This window comes from Rhea americana, unplaced genomic scaffold, assembly GCF_003343005.1.
Source record: "Rhea americana isolate MKP2758 unplaced genomic scaffold, rheAme1 scaffold_24, whole genome shotgun sequence".
NCBI lineage: Eukaryota > Metazoa > Chordata > Aves > Rheiformes > Rheidae > Rhea > Rhea americana.
The window spans coordinates 2,672,291-2,693,206 of record NW_028186357.1 but is presented as its reverse complement, the minus strand read 5'-3'; the positions used below and the strand labels follow the sequence as shown (position 1 = coordinate 2,693,206).

Below are 20,916 nucleotides of genomic sequence, written 5' to 3'. Positions count from 1 at the left end.
AGCTACTTTTATTTCTGATCAAATCAGAAATAGATTTCAGACTGATGGAATCTCCCTCAGAATGGAAATTAATTTCCAACCAATTCTTGTAACAAGATGTCAGCAYGTGGTATTAGGACATCTTTCATGTCTTTGCCTGTGCTAGGCATGATAAATGCCACAAGAGAGTTATATTCCATGTTTGAGTTTTCATCCCCTTGCCTGCTGTCACCAAGGTCTATTTCTGGGTTATTACTGCAGAGTAATGAGTCAGAGAAGGAAGAGTGCCATTACCTTTCCTTACATCATCCTCATGTCCTCCCATAGAAATACTGACCCATCCCAACCTATTTTAACGCATGAAATTTGACACACAGTGCCGGAGGTGATGCAGCTTCTCTTAGGAAATCAGATCATGATAACAGGATGCATCTACCTGGGTTTCAGAGGAGGATTTTTTTTCTCAGGCAGCAAATAGCTTAATCTGGACGGGGATCACATTGAAAAGTCGTCTTCGTGTGTGCACTTCCCACTCAGTGTTTGTTGTATAAGCACAATTGTCTGAGCAGAGACGTATTTCAAAGCACAGTGTTTGTTTCAGCAGTTGGGAATTCTCATCATCCCTTGTGGGAGTCATGGAAAGTCAGTTTTCTAGACATGCTGCTATGATGGCTTATGTTTTCTTTCCATTGCCAAATGATTTGATTCCAGATTGTTCCAGTGAGGAGGAGTGAACTCTCACAGATTTTTTTTCTCTCTCTCTCTCTCTCTCTCTCTCTTTTTTTTTTTTTCCCTGTCACGCAACCAGGTGTGAGTGAGGGTTTTGCTGGAAAAAGGTTCATAGGACACAAGCTCTTTAGGCCAGGAAATAGGAGCTAAATTTAGGCTATGAAAAAGTGTAAGCTCTTTAGTATTGGTACTAACTGAACCTCTTTGTGCTATGCTAAACTTTGGTCTTCCTGCTTTCCATTTATAAAGTACTGTATACATTCCTGGTATTGTGTGGATGACGATGAAGAGGATGCAGCAATTGATAATGAAAAAAATGAAATAACCTCTTGAAAGTGAGTGAAGAAATTAGGGAGGATGGAAATTTATAAACTGCCTAGCACCAAATGTGGAAAGGGTCCCAGGAGGAAGATAATATTTCATTTATGGCAAACCTGCCTGCTTTTCCCGTGAGGTTTTCTTTCTTTCAGATGAGTCCTAAATGCCTTAAAGCTACTTCTTCCAACTCTAACGCTAGTGTTATTTTATTCATTTCGTGGCAATCGGGTGCAGTCAGAAGGAAAAACAAACAGAACAGGAAGCCTTGACAAACATAGCCCTCGCACGTTCAGCTCGGTGCTTGAGCACACTGTTTTGCCAGGGAGTCCCCACGGTAAATGTTTCCATTGGATTTTTTTTGGTTAAAAAAAAAAAAAAAACAAACGTCTGGATAGAGTTCTCTTTTGAGAACCCAGCTTTTGGTTAAATATGAGTCCAGCCAGTGCTGGTACAGCAGAGCCATACACGGTCCACAATCCCGCAGAACTGAAAGAGACAGGGAATATTCCTGTACAGTTCCTGAGGCATCATGAAGCGAAAAGCTCTTCTAGCAATAACCAACAACTCTGTGTGTACCTCGAAGCTTGAACGGTGGGTCTGCCAGTTGTAACAGAAGCTCACCTCTGGGACATGCACGAGCGAGATGCAAAGTTTGCTCAGACTGCAGCTGAGAGCAGCGTGCACGCCACGGGGATTCGACTTCCTGCAGTCCGGAGTGAATCTGCAGGGGCTGCTCTCTGCCCTTGTTCCCGTGTGCGGTAGGTTTTGCATAGAGATCTTGGAGCTGAGTCAAACTGATTGATAGTAAATTGGTGCAAAGAAGCCTGCAACGTGTTATGAGTCTCAGTAATGATTATCAGCTGGAGGAAAGTGTAACAAAAACCCATTCTTCTAACTAGAGAGCAATGCAGGGAAAGAAAGAGAAATACAGAGTACAACCAGGCAGAGGGGAAAACTTAGAACCTGGATCTTCAAATCCCTGTTCTTATTGCCACTTCTTTTCAGATGGCAGAGTTCCTTAGGAGGGTATGCATGAAGGACGGCAAGCACAAATATTGGAATTTTTTGCTATATGGACAAGCCAGTTCTTGTAGTCCTCTGAGTAATGCACGTGCCAATAAAAAGCATTGTGGTAGCGCAGTAGGGCTAGTTTGCCATTGAAGGAGTGTGGTAGCATGGCTGGAGTGGTGGAAAGGACAAATCATCTGTTGATGCAAGCTGTTGTAAGCATATTGATATCAGTGGAGCTTTGAGCGTTCGTATTAGCTTTGAGCCTTTAACGTCGTTTCTGGAACGGTTTGCTTCCTGCACAGTTTGGGGGGGGTTCTGTTTCTCAGCAGCACCCAGGTTTCTGTTTTGTTTTTTTCTCACCAGGATGGAAGTTATYACAGAGGCTCTAATAGTGGCATGAAACAATTGTTCAGGTTCCTATTTTTGTTAGGAAAAAAAGTCTAATTTTTAGAAGTTCACTACTTTTTAATGAAAAAGTGTATTCCTACTCATTGACTAAGAAGTGAAGTAGTTGGGTTGCAGGGAAAAATACTTCCCTTTTTGAGCAAAGTTATAAATGTATTCATATTGACCAAAACTCTGTATATGCAGACATTTATTCTCTTGCACAATTTTCCTGCTGTGAGCAGTCTGTTTGAAACTATTGGAATTAATCCCRTGAATAAAGTTGGTGCCCTCTCAGGTCCAAAGGGGCTTTTTGAACATTTACACCCCAAAAATCAGAAAGTAAAAGTAAAATTAGAAAGTAAAACCTCACAATCAGCCTACCTCAAGAAAAGATCACTTAAAGTAGGCACACTGTATTCCTACTTGTTGGAACAATAAATAAATAAATAAACTACAAGCAGTTTAGAGTCTTTCATGATTTCTAAGGGTTTTTTGCCACATTTTTCTGTTCTCTAAAGTGCTTTTCCACTATGTGTTGTGGTTGTGCAAAAACCAGTGGGAGGTCTGGATTGTGCAAAAAGCTCCCAACAGACCTTGGTACCACCCACCATGCAGCTAAAGCCATTAGATGGGAGGACAAAATTTCTAGCAGAATTGGGGCTTAGYAGGCTAGTGAAGGGAAATGTGAAACAGTTTTTCAAAGTGCTGCCTACAAAGGGACCCAAACTGCATTTTATTTAGATATATGCAAAATSTTTTATGTGCTTCATTCCTGTCTTAATGGCTACTTGTAATAGCAGGCAAAACATTTCCAGGCTGAGTCCTTTTTTTAACTTGAAAAATGTACCTGTAAGAATTACTGGAGTAGAGCAGGACCCACGCTGCAGGCAAGACAGAGTAAAAAACAACAGCAAAAATGAAAAAAAGAAAAACAACAACAACAACAACAACAAAAAATCTTTTCCAGTGCAGCCTAAATATCTCATCAAAGCCTATTTAAAGTCTTCTGTGTCTCATTCCTTCCTCTTTATTGCATGCTAGAGCAGAATAAATAAAGTAGGAGATACTGTCAGCTGAGTGAAAGGATGTAGGTGCCCTTGCRCTGGAAGTGATGACTTCAGTGCAGAAGTGCTGGAGTTTAGGAGTGCACGATAGGTAAATCCTAAGCCTGCAAAACTCTGTATATGTGTGAAATTGAAACTGGGAGGSATATGGGCCCAAACTCAAGCAGAAGCCAACCCTAAAATACATGATTTTGCTTTAAGGATCAGGTGAAGGAAGAACCTAATGATGGGTCTGTTTCATGTTTCAAGGCTTTTCTCAGCAGTTCAGCAAGGGGCATTTCACAGATAAAGGCTTCCATTTTGTGACATGTCTTTGAGTAGAAATACGTCACTGTTCCTAGTTACAGAGGAGTAAGTAAAACACAATATAGGCAAAACCATTGCATACAGTGCCTGCAAAATTGAAACAAAGAGTGAAAATGGTGGCCTATATGGTGTTACTCTGATTTGGGGTGAAACTGYCATCAATTCAAAGATGAATTCCAGTTCCCTCTATACTTTTACACTTTGATACTCTTTGCTTTAGACTTCAGAAATTTTATGTACGTGTAAGTCCGTGTGTGCAGAGGTGACAGTCAGCTGGACAACAGTCTGAACAGGCACTTCTGTCATCCAGCACGCTGTGAAAATCCCAGTTCTTTTGGTAGGCAAGAAATACCCCAGTTAGTCCCTTTCTCAGTGTGAGCTTGGAAAGGAGGAGGGGGGAAGATGAGATATTGTGCAAGAGTGAGGTGGCGGTTCCCCTCTGCAAAGGATCCAACGTTTCCTGCTCGCAGCTGCGGTTTTGCAGCTTGCTAGAATTAGGCAGGCGGAAGGGTGCACTGGAAGGATTAGCTTGCGCTGCCTGGCGAAAGGGGAAAGCCCGCGTCAGGCAGCCACTTGGAGAYAGCGGTGGTCAGGCTCGATGGGTTTGGCCAAACCGCATTTAACACTGTGTGAGGAGTACTGCTGAAATGACCGTTGACTTTCTAAGTTCCTTTTACCATTGATTCCTGATCACTAGTGGGACTGCTAGCATTCCCTAAAGGTTAGTTTTCTCCTCTGTGTTCGTTTGAAACTGTTGTCATCTTTGTATTCTTCTTTCTCGGGAGTGTTCTTGAGTGAAAGCTCTGACAGTTTCTAGTTTTAGAGTGGTTCAGACTCTGGATCCAGATGCAGGTGTTTTTGACCTCTCTTCCTTCTTYGCAATAGGCCATGCTACATGTAGACATTGCTTGGTCCCACAATTGAAGCCTGGTCACTCTATTAGTTTTATGTTTTAGATGGTATTTGTATGCCACTGTATTCAAGTTCCAYAATTCTTTTCTCTGCTGCTTTTGTTTTCACCATTTATGTCATTCTTAGTTTTCTCCTCCAGTATTTGCTGTCCACTCACATCTCTACCACAGCCTGATGCTGTTGTCCTTATCAGTTATTTCTCTAATCCACTTACATGGAAGTTCCTAATTCTTCTCCAACATAGGATCTAGGAGCAAAGTCGGTCAAAAAATCTGCCTACATACAGTATTTTCTGGGTATTTATTGTGGTCTTGCAGTCTGTAATTACTGACTGCCTCAAAGTAGGACAATAGTTAACAGTTCTCAGCAATTTCTATTTAGTGCTTCAGTGTTTGCTCTCACTTTAGACTRGGCTGGCTTTTGGTTTAAGTCATGCCATGGTTAGACCAGGGATGTAAGTCAGGTTGGTATTTGCCTGTTTGAGAGAAGTACTTCATCTCCCTGGTGTTAGCTAGAATATACAATATTTTGCATTTTATCAGTTTAAAAACAACTGTCTTAGGGATCTTAGTTAATAAATTAGCATAGCTGTTGTATACTTAATCAGTATTTAATTGTTTTTTAAGGAAATAGTGGACGTATAGAGTGCAGCGTTACTCTTGCCATTGCATAATATACGTACTCAGTCCTTGAAAAACTGCCACAGTTTTACTTGCTCTTTGAAGGCCTTCGATACGATTTTTTGAAATGAAGTAGTCTTATCAGTGTGACRTGCAAACACTGAGAATCAGGAAAACCACCATCTAAGGATGAGAATAGGCAGCTGTTCTTTTGCTGGAATACTGAGTTTCAAGTAAGAGTTGGAGTCCAAGAAACATTGGACAAAAACAGTCCTTAGCCTCATCAGGGCCAGAAAGGTAAAGGATTCCAGAACGGAGTATTTCTGGCTTCCTAAGGGAACATATGTTGTTCTACTGGAAGGAGCATGTGGCTCAGAGTTACAGCTTGGGAGTTCCTGGCCTCACTTTGGTTACTGAGATTTTAAAAAATGAACAGTTTCTTCCAACAAAGTTGTTAATGGATTTGGAATTCCTGATAAAAAGAGCAGTATAAATACCAATTGTTGCAATTTTAGCAGGTTTTTTGAGAGTTTTATGGGAGCCTATGATCATTTCACGTGACATAGCGACACTTGAGCACTGGGCACTTCTGTTGCTGCTCTTTAGCCAGCAGAGCCCTCCTCCTCTCCTGATRTCTTCAGGTTGCATCTTTCCTCCAGAAGAGATGCTGGCTGCGCCAGCGCAGCTGGGTAGGTTTTCAGACATGAACTGCGTCTTGGTCTTCCTGTAGACTGATGTTTCTGTCCTGCAAGTGCTGGCTCCATTACAACACGATGTGAAACTTCAGCTGGTGTCACCTTGAGCTTTCRGTTCCACAGGGCCATTTGTCCAAAAACCGATGCCAGTATTCTTTTCTCTTCCATGAAATGGTTTTCTGTTCAAAAGTACAATTTGATTTAAAATTGATTCTTTCACGGGAAAATGTGTTCGATTTTTTTTTTCTTTTTAACATGTTGTCTGGAGAAAGACAAGAACTATCTAAACATATTTACTTCGCGCCTTTTAACAGTGTCAAAAATGTTATTCAGGCTTTATTGTGGCGAATTATTATATTTGTTATATACAAATATAGTATAAAACCATATTGAATTGAAATKCAGTTGTAGAACATTTATAGAAAAAAGATATTTTTTATCATATTATGATACGCATACATAAAATACTATGTAAATAGTAGACAGAAAATGTTTAAATAGTGACAAACTGAAGTATCCCAACGTTTATAATTTTTTATTGCAGGCAAAAAAAAATTTACACCTTTATAATGTTTTTACTAATTCAATAAATATAAATTATTAAATATAATAATTTAGATTTATTATATTTATTTTCATTTCATATGTCAGCATTCTTCATGAAATGAAAAGTCTGTTTTTGATAAACTCTGTGGTCAGTCAACACTGTTCTCAATGGATTTATGTGGTTTTCTTGCCTAGAGATCTACTGGATGAGCAATTGGTTCCTCTATGTCTAATTTATATAACATATTGCACATGTAGATTTCATATTATAGTCATATATATTTATATATTTTATAATATGTAAGTATTTATAGATAGCATATTTATATACTGTGTAAGTATTTTATATAGAGGTGGTATTTTATATACATATATGTATATAAAATGTATGTATGCGGAGATTGAGAGAGAGAGAGAGAATTACTCCATTTAATTTACAGAAATTAGTCCAAATTCATGTCATTGTAAAATCAGTATCTAACCTGGAGATTAAACAGAATTCTAGTAACCACACAGCATTTTTACTTCTAATATTCTTGCCATTATCAGTGATTTTTGCAGGAAATAAAATTAATTCTGCAGTGTATATTTTGAATACATATCTAAATGTGTTGGAGAGAAAAAAATTGTTGAAGGATGCTTCAGTTTGCAAGAAATCTGTATTTTTCTCTGGTGAAGAACCTAACCATTTGTTTGAACATAAGTGCAAGGGCTGTCCTATAATTTTCACTGGTCACATAAAACATTTTGAATTGTAAGTAAAAATTGCCTGCTGGCCGAGACTAAATGAGATAGAGTTGGAAAAGCCAAAGGGCATGTCTACCCACTCAAATATTTCAAACTTATGTCACCTTGTCAAGGCATGCATATTTACGTCACTGTAGATGCTTTTATATTTTTTGATACTGAGCTTTTTGACCTTTGAGAGTCTTGAACTATTCCTTCATTGGCTATGAACCTTGCTTCACACTGAGAATTTCTGGCAGCTGGGCTTAATACAGACAAAAAATGGTGATCACTGGGGATGATTATTGCAACATTTGTGCAGTTCCTGCAGATGTTCTCTGCATGTATGTGCACGTCTGTGCGTTAAGCTTTTCGCTCTATTTTAATATTGCTAAAAGAGCTAAGATGCTATTTGAATTTCTTCGTGGCCAGCTGAGGAATAGGACAAGAAGGGAAACTAGTRCATGGAAAATACGCAACCTACTTGCAAAATGTCAAGGTGTCTTCTTACTCTGCTTGTAGTGATTAATGGAGAAGGCAAATGTCCTGCAGATGTTAAAGATCTGAACAAAACCTGACTGAAATCAATGAGGATTTTTCACAGTCTTAGATTGATACTACTCTAGGGGAGGTTTATGTTTTGGACAGTTTTGGTTCACTGTTTTACATGTGCAGCAAGGTCTTTGCGTCACTGCTTTCTGAGAAAATTAATTTGTTATAATGTAAAATTGTAGTTTTGAGCAAAGAGCTTCCCTCCCTCTGATGAGGCTGGGGTTGAAGTTAGCCAAGGTCAGGAGAATACAATGAGTGCATTACTGGTTTTAAAGAACACATGGGTGATTTGCTTGGTTTTGGCTCACTGATCTGAAACACTGATAGAAACTAATGATTCTATTTGTAACTTTTTTTTATTGCAGGCTGCAAACAGTTACCTGAGGGATCAGTGGTTCCATTCTTTGCAGTGGAAGGTAAGTTCTCCACTTTACTGTTTTCCTTGTATTGTCCTAAGAATACTTTAACATTTACCGTTACTACTTTGTAAGAACCTGAACGGAGGAAGTCTTTTTCATCTAGAAATGCTGAATTAAAATACGTATGCAATTTCAACCTGTTCATGAAGTGAATTAAGTGGACAAATTTGCTTGTTACATAGCCTAGTATTATCAACACATGGTTGGCTTCAAAGAGTAGCTAGCAACTAAATTTAGTATTAAGCAGTATAGAGATTGAATGCTTTTGTTTTTGTACTTGTGAACTGTAATGCTTTAGAGAACAACTGCAGCCTAATAATATGTTCTGAGCTCTTAGGTTACCTTCCCCCCCCCGAGAAACTAGGGAGAAAAGATGTCCTTTAAAGTTGCTTTATAAGTAACATCGCTGTCTTATGCATCAGTCTGTTTTTATTCTTTGTAATGATTTGGATTTAAAGGTAGTTTCCATTTCAGAAGTCTCAAGCCGTTTCTCATTTTCAGTGGGAACAGTGGATTGATTGCTCTGAGTAGGGGAAGTGGATCACAGTGACAATGTTGTGTTTCGGAAGCAGAACATTCCTCACAAAAAAAATGTAGCTATTAACCTTTGTATGGAATTTGTATGGATCCGAGATGAAGCTGGAAATAAGTTTTGGCCAGATGGTGAATATGGTTGTATTCTCTGTCTTGTAGTAGGAAGCAAAAACAGTAACTTTCCAGCTGAGGACTTTTCTTTGGAAGTGTTTCGGAGAAGTCAGCCAGGTTGGCTGTGTAGCTTATCAAGATTTCGGCCTGCTGACAACAACTACATGTGAAAATATAAGGAAGTCTCTCCTACCAAACTGGTTTTAGTGTAGGTGTTTTGGATAGTACTGCTATTGCAAAATATTTATGTGGCAAAAGTACAATATTTGTGTACTTTGTATAGCCATCAGCTTTTGGCAGAGTTGTGTTCTGAATGGATCCAGGTTCTTATCAGTAAGAGCCAAGTGTTAAAAACTCTTTTTTCCAGACTGCTGGCATATTTTCCAGTCCATTATCCTACTTGTCTAAATGACCATGGGACAGTGGCACCAATAGCAGAAGGCTGGACTGTGGTGTGGCACTTTACCTGGCCTCTTGACCGTGTCATTAACACAGTGCTTGTGTTCTTCCTTGCTCCTTGCTTCCTTGTTCTTGTCTTGCTTCCTTTGCAAGTCCCAAGGATAACAGAGAGGCATTGAAGCTTAAAGCACGCAAAGACGGTCTCTACACGCGGCTCTTGATTTTCCCTCCTGCTTCGGCAAGCAAGGCTGCTCAGGGAAAGCGTGGACAAAGAATGGTTAGAATTTCTTTTTCTGCCTAGCCCCCAACCAAGATGCCTAAAGTACTGATGTGCTGTTGGCATGTACCCACTTCCTCCAGCAGTGAGGGGAAAATTAGGGCAGAGGAGCAGCTCTGAAAAAAGATAAGAGTGTAAAAATACAACCTGAATATGCCCACTTCCTCTCCCCCCAATTAAATTATGAAGAAAAAGCTTAGGCAAAATGACCTGACTCGCTCATATGTCTTTCAGTCATGAGGAGGGAACTTTGCTCTGTGGGAGTTGTTTTTAAAGGAGCATTTCTTAAACTTTCCAGTTCTTCTGACTAAGCCTCTCATTTTGGGAAACTCTGAGTAATTTAACTTGTTGCAAAGTACAATTTATTTTTGCTTCTTTGCTTTCCTCCTTCCCCCCCTTAAGTTCACTTTTTGAAAAACAAAAGTGAAACATTATCTTGATTTGAAAGACCTTCCTTMTACCAAGAATAGCAAACAACCTTTTCCCATAACAGCAATAGAAAAGTTTGTCATTGCCCAGGTATTTTGCACTAACAAGTGTCTCTTTGCTAATATAGAGACAATTTTGATGCTTTTTATTGCCTAGTAGTTCAGAAAAAGAACACCATGTAGCTTTCTGTTCTTTACCTTAAAGAATACTTTTCAGGTTTAAATGAAATCACAACAGAACTAACAGTGGCAAGAAAATCAGTGTATCTAGAAAGAGAATGGAGGAAAATGTTTATGTGGGGTAACCCTAGTGAAGTTTATCACTTTACTAGCACTATAACTCACAGCTTTTGAGAGCCAGGTGCCAATGTGCATCTTACACTGAGATCTGTATGATGAGCAGGTAGTGAGGGAACCCACAAAAAGGGTCAAGTCTGTTCTTCTGGAATGGATCTTTTACACCAAGCACCAGCTGACAGAGAGATCTCTGCAGCTGTATTATAATTGGGTGGTTGTGCTGATGAATGATATATTTGTCCAGTGGTCTCATAAATAATATAGGTCAGAACATTTCTGCGAGGATGTAGAGCACAGATGAAAAATGGTGCAGATAGGCAAAGCGGTTAATCAGGGTAGAACAGATACCCGGCAGAGATGAGCTGCCTATGGCTTGTATTTGTGTGGTGGAAGTATCTACAGCGGCCAGCTGACCTCAGAGCCTCACTGTATGAGGTGCTGCATAGAGATACAGCAGGAGGACTTCACTTCCCCTGCACTGCCCACAAACTGCATAAACCAGACTGAAGGACCCCCTTTTACAGATGGCAAATCGAGACCCAGAGAGTTCCCGGCAGTGGGGATTGGCCTCAGCCATAGCCTCTTGATCTTAAACAGGAATACTTAAATTACAACTGTGGGAGCAGGTTAATATTCTGTCAACGTCTTTCTGGCTGTTTCCCCTTCCTTTTCCTATGTTTCAAGCCTTGAGAGATTGGTGTGGCCTGCACGTTGTCTGAGCTCTCTGTGGATAAGGGCTAGGTCTAGGGAATAGTGGTATTGTTAAGTATTTGGGGAAGCTTCGATACTGTGCTCATTGAAGGGGGTCTGGAGGTGGTAGGGGCAGACTGTTCCTTATGTACTCATTTCTCTTTGGGTGCTCTGTTAGATTCATACACTCCCGCTAAGGGTTACTCATAATTCCTCAATTAATCTGAATATCAGTGTATATCAGTGTGCAACTCCTAAAGGATTATTGGCCGCCTCAGCCTGTTTTTAGAAATCCTGATTTCCTTTGGGTTACAGCTAAGCCAAACTGTCTTTGTGCAGAGAACAAACAGAACATATTAACAACTGTAGAGATACTTAAAAATAAACAAATTATTAATCTGTGATGTAGGAAACATTCCTTTCAACCAGGGAGGTTGGATTGAAACCATGATATGTARTCTTTTCTATTTGGAAGCTAGTAAGTCATAACAGTGTATCAATAGAGATAACAACACCTTTCATAAATATACAAAAGCGAGTAACACATGCAGTTTATGACTGGTTCTGGATTTAGACTAGATATGGTGGTAACCAACCCATACTGTGGGGGGAATATACCTAAACTTGAGGGGTACTTGTGACTTCTTTGGGATGCACACCAATAACAAGATAGGTACCCCAGGCATTTTTCCGGACAGTGTCTGTCTAATATGCTGTTTGTTTATATCTTACTGCCTTTGGACCAAAGCCCTGTGTCTATGTATTTATCTAAAGCCTAGTGCCACTTAAGAGGATGCCTTACCCATCCTCTTAGAAAGCATTGAGCCCCCCTGCAATGTAATGAATTTTTGTTAATGAAAAGACCTGCTTTTTTTTTCTTTCTTTCTTTCTTTTTTTTTTTTTCCATGTTGCACTGAATTCAAAAAGACATCAGGGAGGTCTTCTCAGGGGGTCTGCAGGTGTTCTCTGGGGATATGCAGTGCAGATACAGATTCACATGGAGGGGGAGAAGACATCTAAAGCTTACACAGGGCATGCTGCATTTTTTAATATGCCTGGTAGTAAATTCTGAGCATCCCCCTCATTATGGGATGTTGGCCACTTGAGTTGCTTAGTTAGCTGAGTGATGCAGCAGTGAAAGATGTCAGCTGAAGGCTCTGGGGGAAATGTCCTGAGTTGGCACCATTCAGAAATAATAGACCTAGATCTTGTGCAGTAAAGTGTGAAGCATGACTGCAGCTGAGCTTTGTGCGCCTGCCTCTGACCTCTGTCTTCTAGAAATGTTTGCCTGTCTCTTATCTTTCCTGCTGATGCTATCAACCAGTCTTCAACTGTCCTTTCAGGAGCAGTGCTGTTTGGTTTGGGTTTTAACCTCTCTGCTAGCATGGATAATGAGAATTCAGCAGTTGTAGAATAGTTTATGTTGGAAGGGACCTTTGAACATCATCAGGTCCTCCCCCCACCTTCCTCCATGTAGGGTCTTTTTTGATGTTATGTGAGGTTGCTCAGAGCCTTGTACAGCCAAGTTTTGACTATCCCCAAGGATGGAGATTCCACGGCTTCTCTGGGCTCCTGCTTCAGTGCTTAATCACCTGCGCTGCAGAAAGGTTTTCCTTAGCTCTAACCAGAATTACCCTGCTGCAGCTTGGGTCTGTTGGCCCTTATTTGTTCACTGTGCRCCTGAAAAGGGTCTAGTTCTCTTTCCTCTGTAACCATCAAACGGATAGTTGAATGCAGCTCTTAGATCACCCCTTAGCCTTTTCTTCTTCAGCCTCTGTCATACCTGATATTATCTCAGTGCCCCTCCTGTGGTCTCTTTGCAACTTACCGTTGTGCCAGGAAGCCCAGAGCTGCACACAGCGTTCACGTACGGTCTCGCAAGCGCCGAACAGAGGGAGTAGTCACTTCCCTCAAGCTTCTGGCTGCAGTCTTGCTCGTACAGCCCAGTACTGAACATGCACTGCTGACTTGCGGTCAGCAATTAAATTGCCTTTATTTTAAAAATTCATTTTCCAAACAGATTCCATGTTTTGATTCCCATGAATTGGAAACTAGAACAATGTTGTCATTTGGGATTTGCAAGTCGTTTGCAATGAATTCTAAAACAAGAAATGTTGGCCTTTATTCAAAAACTTTAATTTTGGATTAATATTTCTGTGGTTCTCTGAGGGATTGTTGTATCTCTGTCTTCAGGAAATACTTTAATGCCCAAGAAACCTTATTAATTGCAAAGGGATTTCTTGTTGTGTAAAGTCATACTTGACCTGAATAATGATAGCTCTATCTAGTCTTTACTGTGTCCAGTTTATGAATTCACTGCCTGTAGATATAGAATGCTTTTTATACAATAGGTGAGTTGCTGAGCTCTGTGAGYATCAGTATCCACATCTAACAGTGAACATTTGGAGGGGTTTATATTTCTGTGTTTTAAAACTGCAAAATATTAAGTTGAAAGAAAGTGTTTTTGAAACTGTGGTAAAGCCTTCCTTGTGTAAAGCACCTTTACGGTTTTGTCACCATGGTAATGATTAAAAATAGTGCTGATACAGGAGTGAGGTTTATATAGAACTTAAATGATGACATTAAAGAAATTTATARCCCTAAATCTCAGTAACTCATGTCTTAAAACCATGAGAGCAGGAAAAAATCACATCAGTTATGGTTAAAAAGGTCCATGTCTGTCATTTGTATTTAATCACCTGATTTATGATCTGAGAGAGGAAAGCTTTGATACTCGGTGACAATTCAATGAAGAAAAGTCCTGTGCTGTACTTTACGGTGAAAATACTATTTAAAGAGCTCAACAGTTCTTTGGAATGGTAGTTCCTGGACTTCAGCCCTTCTTTGGTGGTTACACAGCACACGCGCAACTGCCATTGTCCGGCCATTTCTTTGCTTTCTTTAGCTGAAACCTGAAGTATATTTGTGGAACACAGAAAACTTCACATTTTCTGTGTGTTTTTTCTCCTATTATAAGAAGCAGTAAATAATTTTCATATAATTAAGCCAATGACTGGTTCCCCCTCCCTTTTTTGTCTGTATATGAGTCAATAATACATTGATGAGAAGCTAAATTGTAGAATTAAGTTTTGCCTTTCAAAGCCTCAGGGCTTTGAAAGCGTTGTGGGCTTTGGGTACTCGCAAGGTACTTTGAAGGAGCAAGTTTCTTCYTTTGACAGAATAAATGAAAGAAGTGAGGTTTTGGCTGGTGGTCTTATTCTTCCAGCAGAATGCATGGATATCACCATATGGTTCTGGGAGACCATAAGCAGATTTTTAAGGTAGCTGAAGTCTCTTCCCTGCAGGCTTTGAACATCCTGACAGAGTTTAAGACTGGACTTTATATTTTGTAGGGAGCAGATACTCCCTACAGTAGGGAGAGAGAGTAAATAGCTGTTCATGGATCTAAACTTGTACGTGTTAGGGCTTTTTAGTGAATGTAGTGGAGCTAAAAGTAAATCTCAGCATTTTTCAATTCGTGGTTTCAGTTTATGGTTAGGCAACACTTACTGTCAGGATTTAACATTTGTTGTCCTTTTATGTTTGGAAGGTAATGTGTGTTGCAGCTGTGTGCGCCTGCCTTACTGTGTGCCTTCCCTCGCTCTTCTGCAGTGATTGGTAATACTGCCCGGTCTATAAGTCTAAGCAATCCCGTTGCAAATTCGGGAGCTACCTCATTGGAAATCTTGTCCTACTTGCAGAGCCTTCTACTTATGTAATGTTTGGTTTCTTTGTAGTTCTTTTGCTTAGGACAGTTTCATGAGCACAGGGGTAGTTTTTTTCCTTTTCCCACCCAAGTCTGATCAGTTTTAGGCCAACTATTATCAGAAGCCACTTTTAGAACCTTGGCCCTGGCTTCTGTTTCTGAGATCTTAGTTTTTCGAAGTAACTGTGCTGTCAGCTGCAGAAAGACATTAATCTCAATTTGGGAGGTGAAGTGAATAGATGAAAAACAGACAAGATGTTGACAGGATTGGCTCTAGACAGAAAGTTTCTTCTCTTATTTTTTATGAATCATTGGTGATGTTTTAAGAAGTGGAACAGGTAGAACAGATAATTTTTTTTTTAAAAAAAAAAATCACTTCAGCTGCCTTTGCATTAGGAAAATACTTCASTCTTTGTGGGTTACGTTAGACCAGGTGGAGGCTGAGCTCAGACTGCGCTCTGCACTGGCTCGGTGTGAATCAGTGGAGATCTGGGAGCTGCGTAGCTGTGTCAGCACAGCACTTTGTCCAACCGAAAGAGGCTCTCGGCAACATACTGAGATGCCAGCCTGAAGCAGAGCTGCTGCTCTGTGCTGCTCGGTCCTCTTGCAGCCATATACAYACGTGGTTTGTGTACCCTTAGCTGCCTCCTGCATTGCCAAAACAAGCTTTTTTATAGAGACAGAACTCAAGCCAGTTAATGGCCTAGTGGTGAAATCGGAGTAGAAACTGGACAGTTATTTTCTATCGTGCTTTAGCTAAGTCAGAACYGGCTCTAGATTTCCCCTCTAGACTTGCATACTATCATATTTAAACTTAATATTAGGCCTGAAGATAGAGGGGTGTCAAAAACAGCTGAATAAACAGGCCAGYTTAGCTTATTGTGTACTTAGGTCTCTGCTCTGAAGAGGAGTAAATACGATTGCTAGAGTATGTTGCTTCTCAGGAATGCTGAACTACAGGCCAAGAGGGATCCTCATTTTTTGTGCTGGTGAATTGCTCTTAGGCATTAATCCAAGGCCGACCTGATGACTAACTCTTAACAATTCAAGACTTTGAGGTCGTAGTGACCACGAGTTTCACCAAATTACAACTTCTCCTCTATAAATATTATAATGTAGAACTACACCAAAACTACTCTCTCGTTCAGGTGCCTATCTGTAGAAGAAAGGTGAAAATCTGGGTTTTTTAGGAGCCTTCTTACAGGACCTGCCTTGGTAGTCTTCGCCAGGGGTATAATTATCCTTCTCACGTAATGCATTGGGTGTGAATGTCTAACTCTGGGAGTTGGTGGATGCTAAGTGCCTTGTTAAGCCAGTGCATCCGGGACCAATTCTGCATTACTGACGTTAGAAGGACACTTGCAAATTACTTCACTGGTGGCAGAAGACCTAAATGAGCCTGAAGTAGCAAAGAGGRTCTAGGTGCTGTTCTAGACTTCCCTTTCCTACCTTGCACATTTTTGCCTGCAGAGTGTGCATTTAATTCTTCCAATAAAATTACTGTTTGTCTAGTGCCTAGTATACTTAACATATTATAGGATTATAAAATTGCTGGTAATATCCACAAAAAAAAACTCTGAAACAGAATGTTCTAAATGTCAAAGCTTTTGTCATCTGTCCTAGCTCTTGCAATAAATCACATTCAGCTTGTCTGTTGCACTTCCTTCTTTTTTTCTCCCAGAATAATATTTCTTTCAGAGTTAGAAAAGAAGTAGCAGAAAATGCTAGTAAAAGTCATTTATGCCTTTCATTCCACTGTCTTCATTCAGATGCCATTGCATCACAATTATTTGCCACAGCCTGTTCGCTGGTGCATTTTACTATCATATTTAAAATGAGAATACTAGATTAAACTGTGTGACCAGATCAGATGAATCAAGGACAACACGGTTGTTACATGCAATTATCTGCATTTGTCTCTGAAAGGGAAGTAGGCAGTGATTTTGATAGCACCCCAAAATTTTCAGATGCTCAACAGAGACGTTAACCTTGAGATCAGAAACCTGAACATGGGAGGTCTTGGTTCAGTCTTGCACACCAAGCAGCATTTATACAAAAGAGAAAGAAAACAAGCAAATTGCAGAGATTTGTTGACATTTTAGTAGGCTAAAGAGTTGCAATAGGTTTGGATTTTTGCTGATTTGGTGTGGTAAGATGGGATGTAAAAACATGGAACGAAGTGATGGGACTGTTCCAGATGCAAATGCTGCTGTGAAATCTGATGTCTCCCAGTGAGAGAATGGGAAATTCTGAGCTCCAGATTCCAGTGATTCGGAGACAGAAATACCTTGCTTTTCTGAAGTCCCTTTTAAGAAGCTTGCAAGCCTGCATCTGTGCTCTCCCTAAGGCTCTGCAGCAGCTTTCTGACACAAACATGTTCCTCGAGCTGTGCACATCTCTCTTGCTGACGACATTGATGATGCAGGTGCACATGAGCGAGAAGACAATTTCAAAGCCATTTATGGTGCTGAAGTGCAAGAAACTCAGCAAAATAATACATTTGCCAAAGAGGAGAAAGTGAAACAGGTGGGTAAATGACTGTCTATTTTGAAGGTTTTGCTGAGTGGAAGGTAGGGAGGAGGGTAGGAAAGAGGTGAGGGGGCTCACTACTAGCAGTGCAGAGTGAAAAGGAAAAGGGATGACGTGGCTTTTTAATCTGGTTTGTGTATCTGGGAAGAAGTAATTGCTTTTTATGCTACTCAGTGCTGTTGAAGCTACTAAGATTTCCTGGAAAATAGAATTGGAATGGATTCTCTTTTGGAGATTATCTTTTGTTAACAGTTACTGAAATACATAGAATTAGTAACCGCTTAATACTAATTTGAGGTCATTTTTCAAGTAGCAATTTCTTACCATCAGAATTCCTACATGCCTGAAATGACAGGTGTGTACTCTGCAGCCTTGCAGCTGAGACAGCGTCCTGTTTTCCCTGTGATGAACAGCCCTCTTTTGCTGGAGTGGGATCTGAAGGGTGTAGTGTCAGAGTGGGGTGGCTTTCTGCGCAGCAGGTATACTGTCTGGCTATTCTCCACAGTGGCCTTGAGCACAGCTTTTTCTTTGGCAGACCTGGTCAAAGTGCAGTGATGATAAGATTGTATGTGTTCTTTTTTTTTCCTACACACTATCTCTTCTGTACAGTGACAAAGTCATTTATTCCCACCGCACTCTGAGAGCTGGTGTATGTCAAGGACTAGACTCCACAGACACAGCCATCAGGTGTGGAATATAAAGTGCCTGAATATAAAGGTATCGAAAACCTGGATCAATTTAGCTTCATGTTAGATGAAGTCYGTAGGGTAGTCAGTAATGTTAGGTCTCTACACAGAGAAGCATGCAGCGAGGACTGTACCTATGTCGTAGTTAATGTCACAGTGCTTTGTGTCTTCTCTCTGTTTCATGCATGCTAAACTCCACGGTCAAACAGTGCCTACTATAGCTTACCAATTTAGTACTATTTTTTTTCTTTTACTCATGCACTGCAATGCAGTTAGTCCACTGAAGGTTGTGGAAAGAGTAGAGTGTGTATGGTGCACACATCCTTTCATCTGTTAGTCTACTTTTTAAAAATTCTTTTATATTTTATTTTTTTAAGGAACATGATTTTGCTGACTCCAGCTCGTACTGCATAATCTCAAATATAGGAGCACCTCAGGCTCACACTTATCTGGAAACTATAGGTCGTGCCAGAACATTGAGATCACTATGTCCGGACAGTGTCCTTGTTGAGCATTTGCTGTTCTAGAGAAAAGGGCCCAAAATCCTGCAGCTGGCAAGCACTAAGGTCCCACAAGAGAGGAGGCGGTTAGATGGTTGTGCCTAAACATGTTTGAAACCTTCTCTTTGATGATGAGTAAGAAGCTGTTAGTGATGTAGATTAAGCAGGATGTGTGTCTCGGGCCCTAATTGTTTGACTCTAGTAATCTCTATTTGGAGTTTTTTCTTGCTCGTTTTGAATGAGAGTTTAAAGTTTGTAAACACCACTGGTTTGCAGTGAGGGCATATCTTCTCTGTGCAGTGTGGGGCAACTCTGTTGAAGTTTTTAAAGTTCCTCCTCCTGCCTGAGATCAGGAGGAAAAAGCATTGTGTGACTTCTGTTTAAAAACAAAACAGAACAAGCCATAGTCAACCTAGTTTGAAAAACATGATTTAAAGTATTTCTTCTTTTGGGGAGAGGTTACATGCAATTTGCAACCCAAGCACACAGCTGTGTCTCTACRAATGTTTTTTTGCAAGTAGGGAGTGGCTTGTCCTTCTCCTAGAAGCGTATCCACCGTCATAGTGAAATTCCGCATAGCCAGAGCAACATTAAAAACAAACCCCAGCTTGGCTCTGTTACGAAAAATACGGAACAGCAGTTGCTGTGTGCAGGATGAAAGCTGATGTTTTGCCAACCTGAAGTGTAAAGCTGGTGCTGGAACTGGGGCCTGAAGAATGGAAGTGTTTGCCAAAAGGAAATGGAAGCAGGGATGGAGGGTTTCAGGGAATGCATCAAAGCCAGCCTTGCCAAAAAAACGTCTCCCCTGTGGACAGGTCTGATTACGATAGTAACCGCATTAGCCCATGCAAAGTGCAGCTGGAGCCACAGTTGGCCTTCTGCAGTTTCTAGCTGTTGAACAGCATCTCGAATGCACAGCTAGGGAGATCTGGTTTTGGATCTGCCAGCTGTGCTTCTGTATCTTTATGACCCAAGGGCTGCGTGCAAGCATTTGAGAAAAAGAATGGGAGATCAGCAAAGATAAAGCTCAGTTTCTCTGCTTAATAGTGGGAAGGTATACAAAAGATAACCCATTCCTTCTCCACACAGGGGCTRAAAGGAAGCCACAAGTTTTGAGTTGACTCAAAATGTTAAGGTTTTGGAGGCACACATACTGTATTGCACGCAGGTTTTTCTTCAGCGGAGTCAATAAATTGCAGCGKAGTCCACAAATTGAAGGCCTGTTTGCCCAATGTTAGTTTTTTTCCCCTTGGATACAGTATGCCTCCCTCCCCATCCTCTCATCCTGTTTTGTTCCCAAAAGATATCTTAGCAGTATTCTTGTGCGTATCTGAGAGCACAAGCCCAGGGCTGTGGTCAGTCTGGTGACAGCTTTGGGCAAAGGAGATGGGGTGTGTGTGCATACGCGTATGTATAGGTGTATATATATGTGTGTGGTGTGTGTACATATATACACACASATGTATATATCTGCTTTTGAGTAAGTTCTTCCATACATTAATCTTGCAGCCGCCCAGTGTTACATAGGTGGGTGACTGAGGTGCTGGAGGCTCTGTTTATGCTTCCCCTTTGCACCTCTGTTGGTCCAAACCGAAGTGGAATCTGTTTCGTCCTTTAAAATTTTTGTTTATTTCAGCATTCTTAYGTTCTTGCCATGGTATCGTCCCAGTGGTATCCGAGCAAAGGACAAACTCCATGCCTGTGGGAAGCGTCTGTTCCTTCATTCCAGCCTGTGTATTAGTAACTGCTGAACTCGTATCACCGTGTGTTGAACCTGTTGAACTCTGGTAGCTTTGAAACAGTACTGATTTGAATGTTTGGGGGTTCCTGAGATCTGGAGCAAGCAGGTAGACACCAGTGTGTGTGTGTGTGTGTGGGGGGGAGATAGGTAAACACATGTAGACTGAAAAAGGGGAGTTGGAGAGAGGTGTTCTGAATGGGAAGCCCTGTAGCAGGGTGTCAGTATTCTSCTTGCTCCCTACAGCCCAGTTCATGCTAATGGTGCTTTTATTTAGAGATGCCATGGTCTAACAGTTAGCACGGAGGTGTGAGAGTCAGAAGACCTCAGTCTTGGCTCTCGTCGTGGCTTGCCATATAACCTCAGGGAAGTCGCTTCGTTTTCTTACTCTTGCTCCTTCCTGCTTTTAGTCATCAAGACCATGAGCTGAGCAGGGCAGAGATTGTTACTTGATATATTTATTTATTCAAGCCCTCGATTCATGGGTACTAATCTTAGAGCAATAAATAATGGTGATTTATTCAGGAGTTTTTCAAATGAATCATCAGAAAAAAAAATGTTTTGTAGACTTCAGCTGAGGGGGGGATCAAGGAGTCTATAGCTTATCGGTTCCCTCCAGTTCTCTGAACTGTGGAAAGGAGCCTGCAGGCAAGTCAGCCCGGAGCAAGGCGATTGCATTCTAAGAAACAACTGAAGCAGAGAAGTTGATGCACTTCAGCATTTAACACCGAGTAAAATTAAAATGCAGAAAGTCCCT

General features: G+C 40.7%; 1 protein-coding gene across 1 annotated transcript in view; it reads left to right on the top strand.

Moving 5' to 3' along the window:
- CMIP (c-Maf inducing protein) overlaps positions 1-20,916 on the top strand; it is a 66,525-nt gene that overhangs the window by 3,420 nt on the left and 42,189 nt on the right. Inside the window, exon 3 of the mRNA XM_085306472.1 lies at positions 8,211-8,261. Coding sequence (XP_085162598.1) covers positions 8,211-8,261 — 51 coding nt within the window. The remainder of the gene's footprint in view (positions 1-8,210; positions 8,262-20,916) is intronic.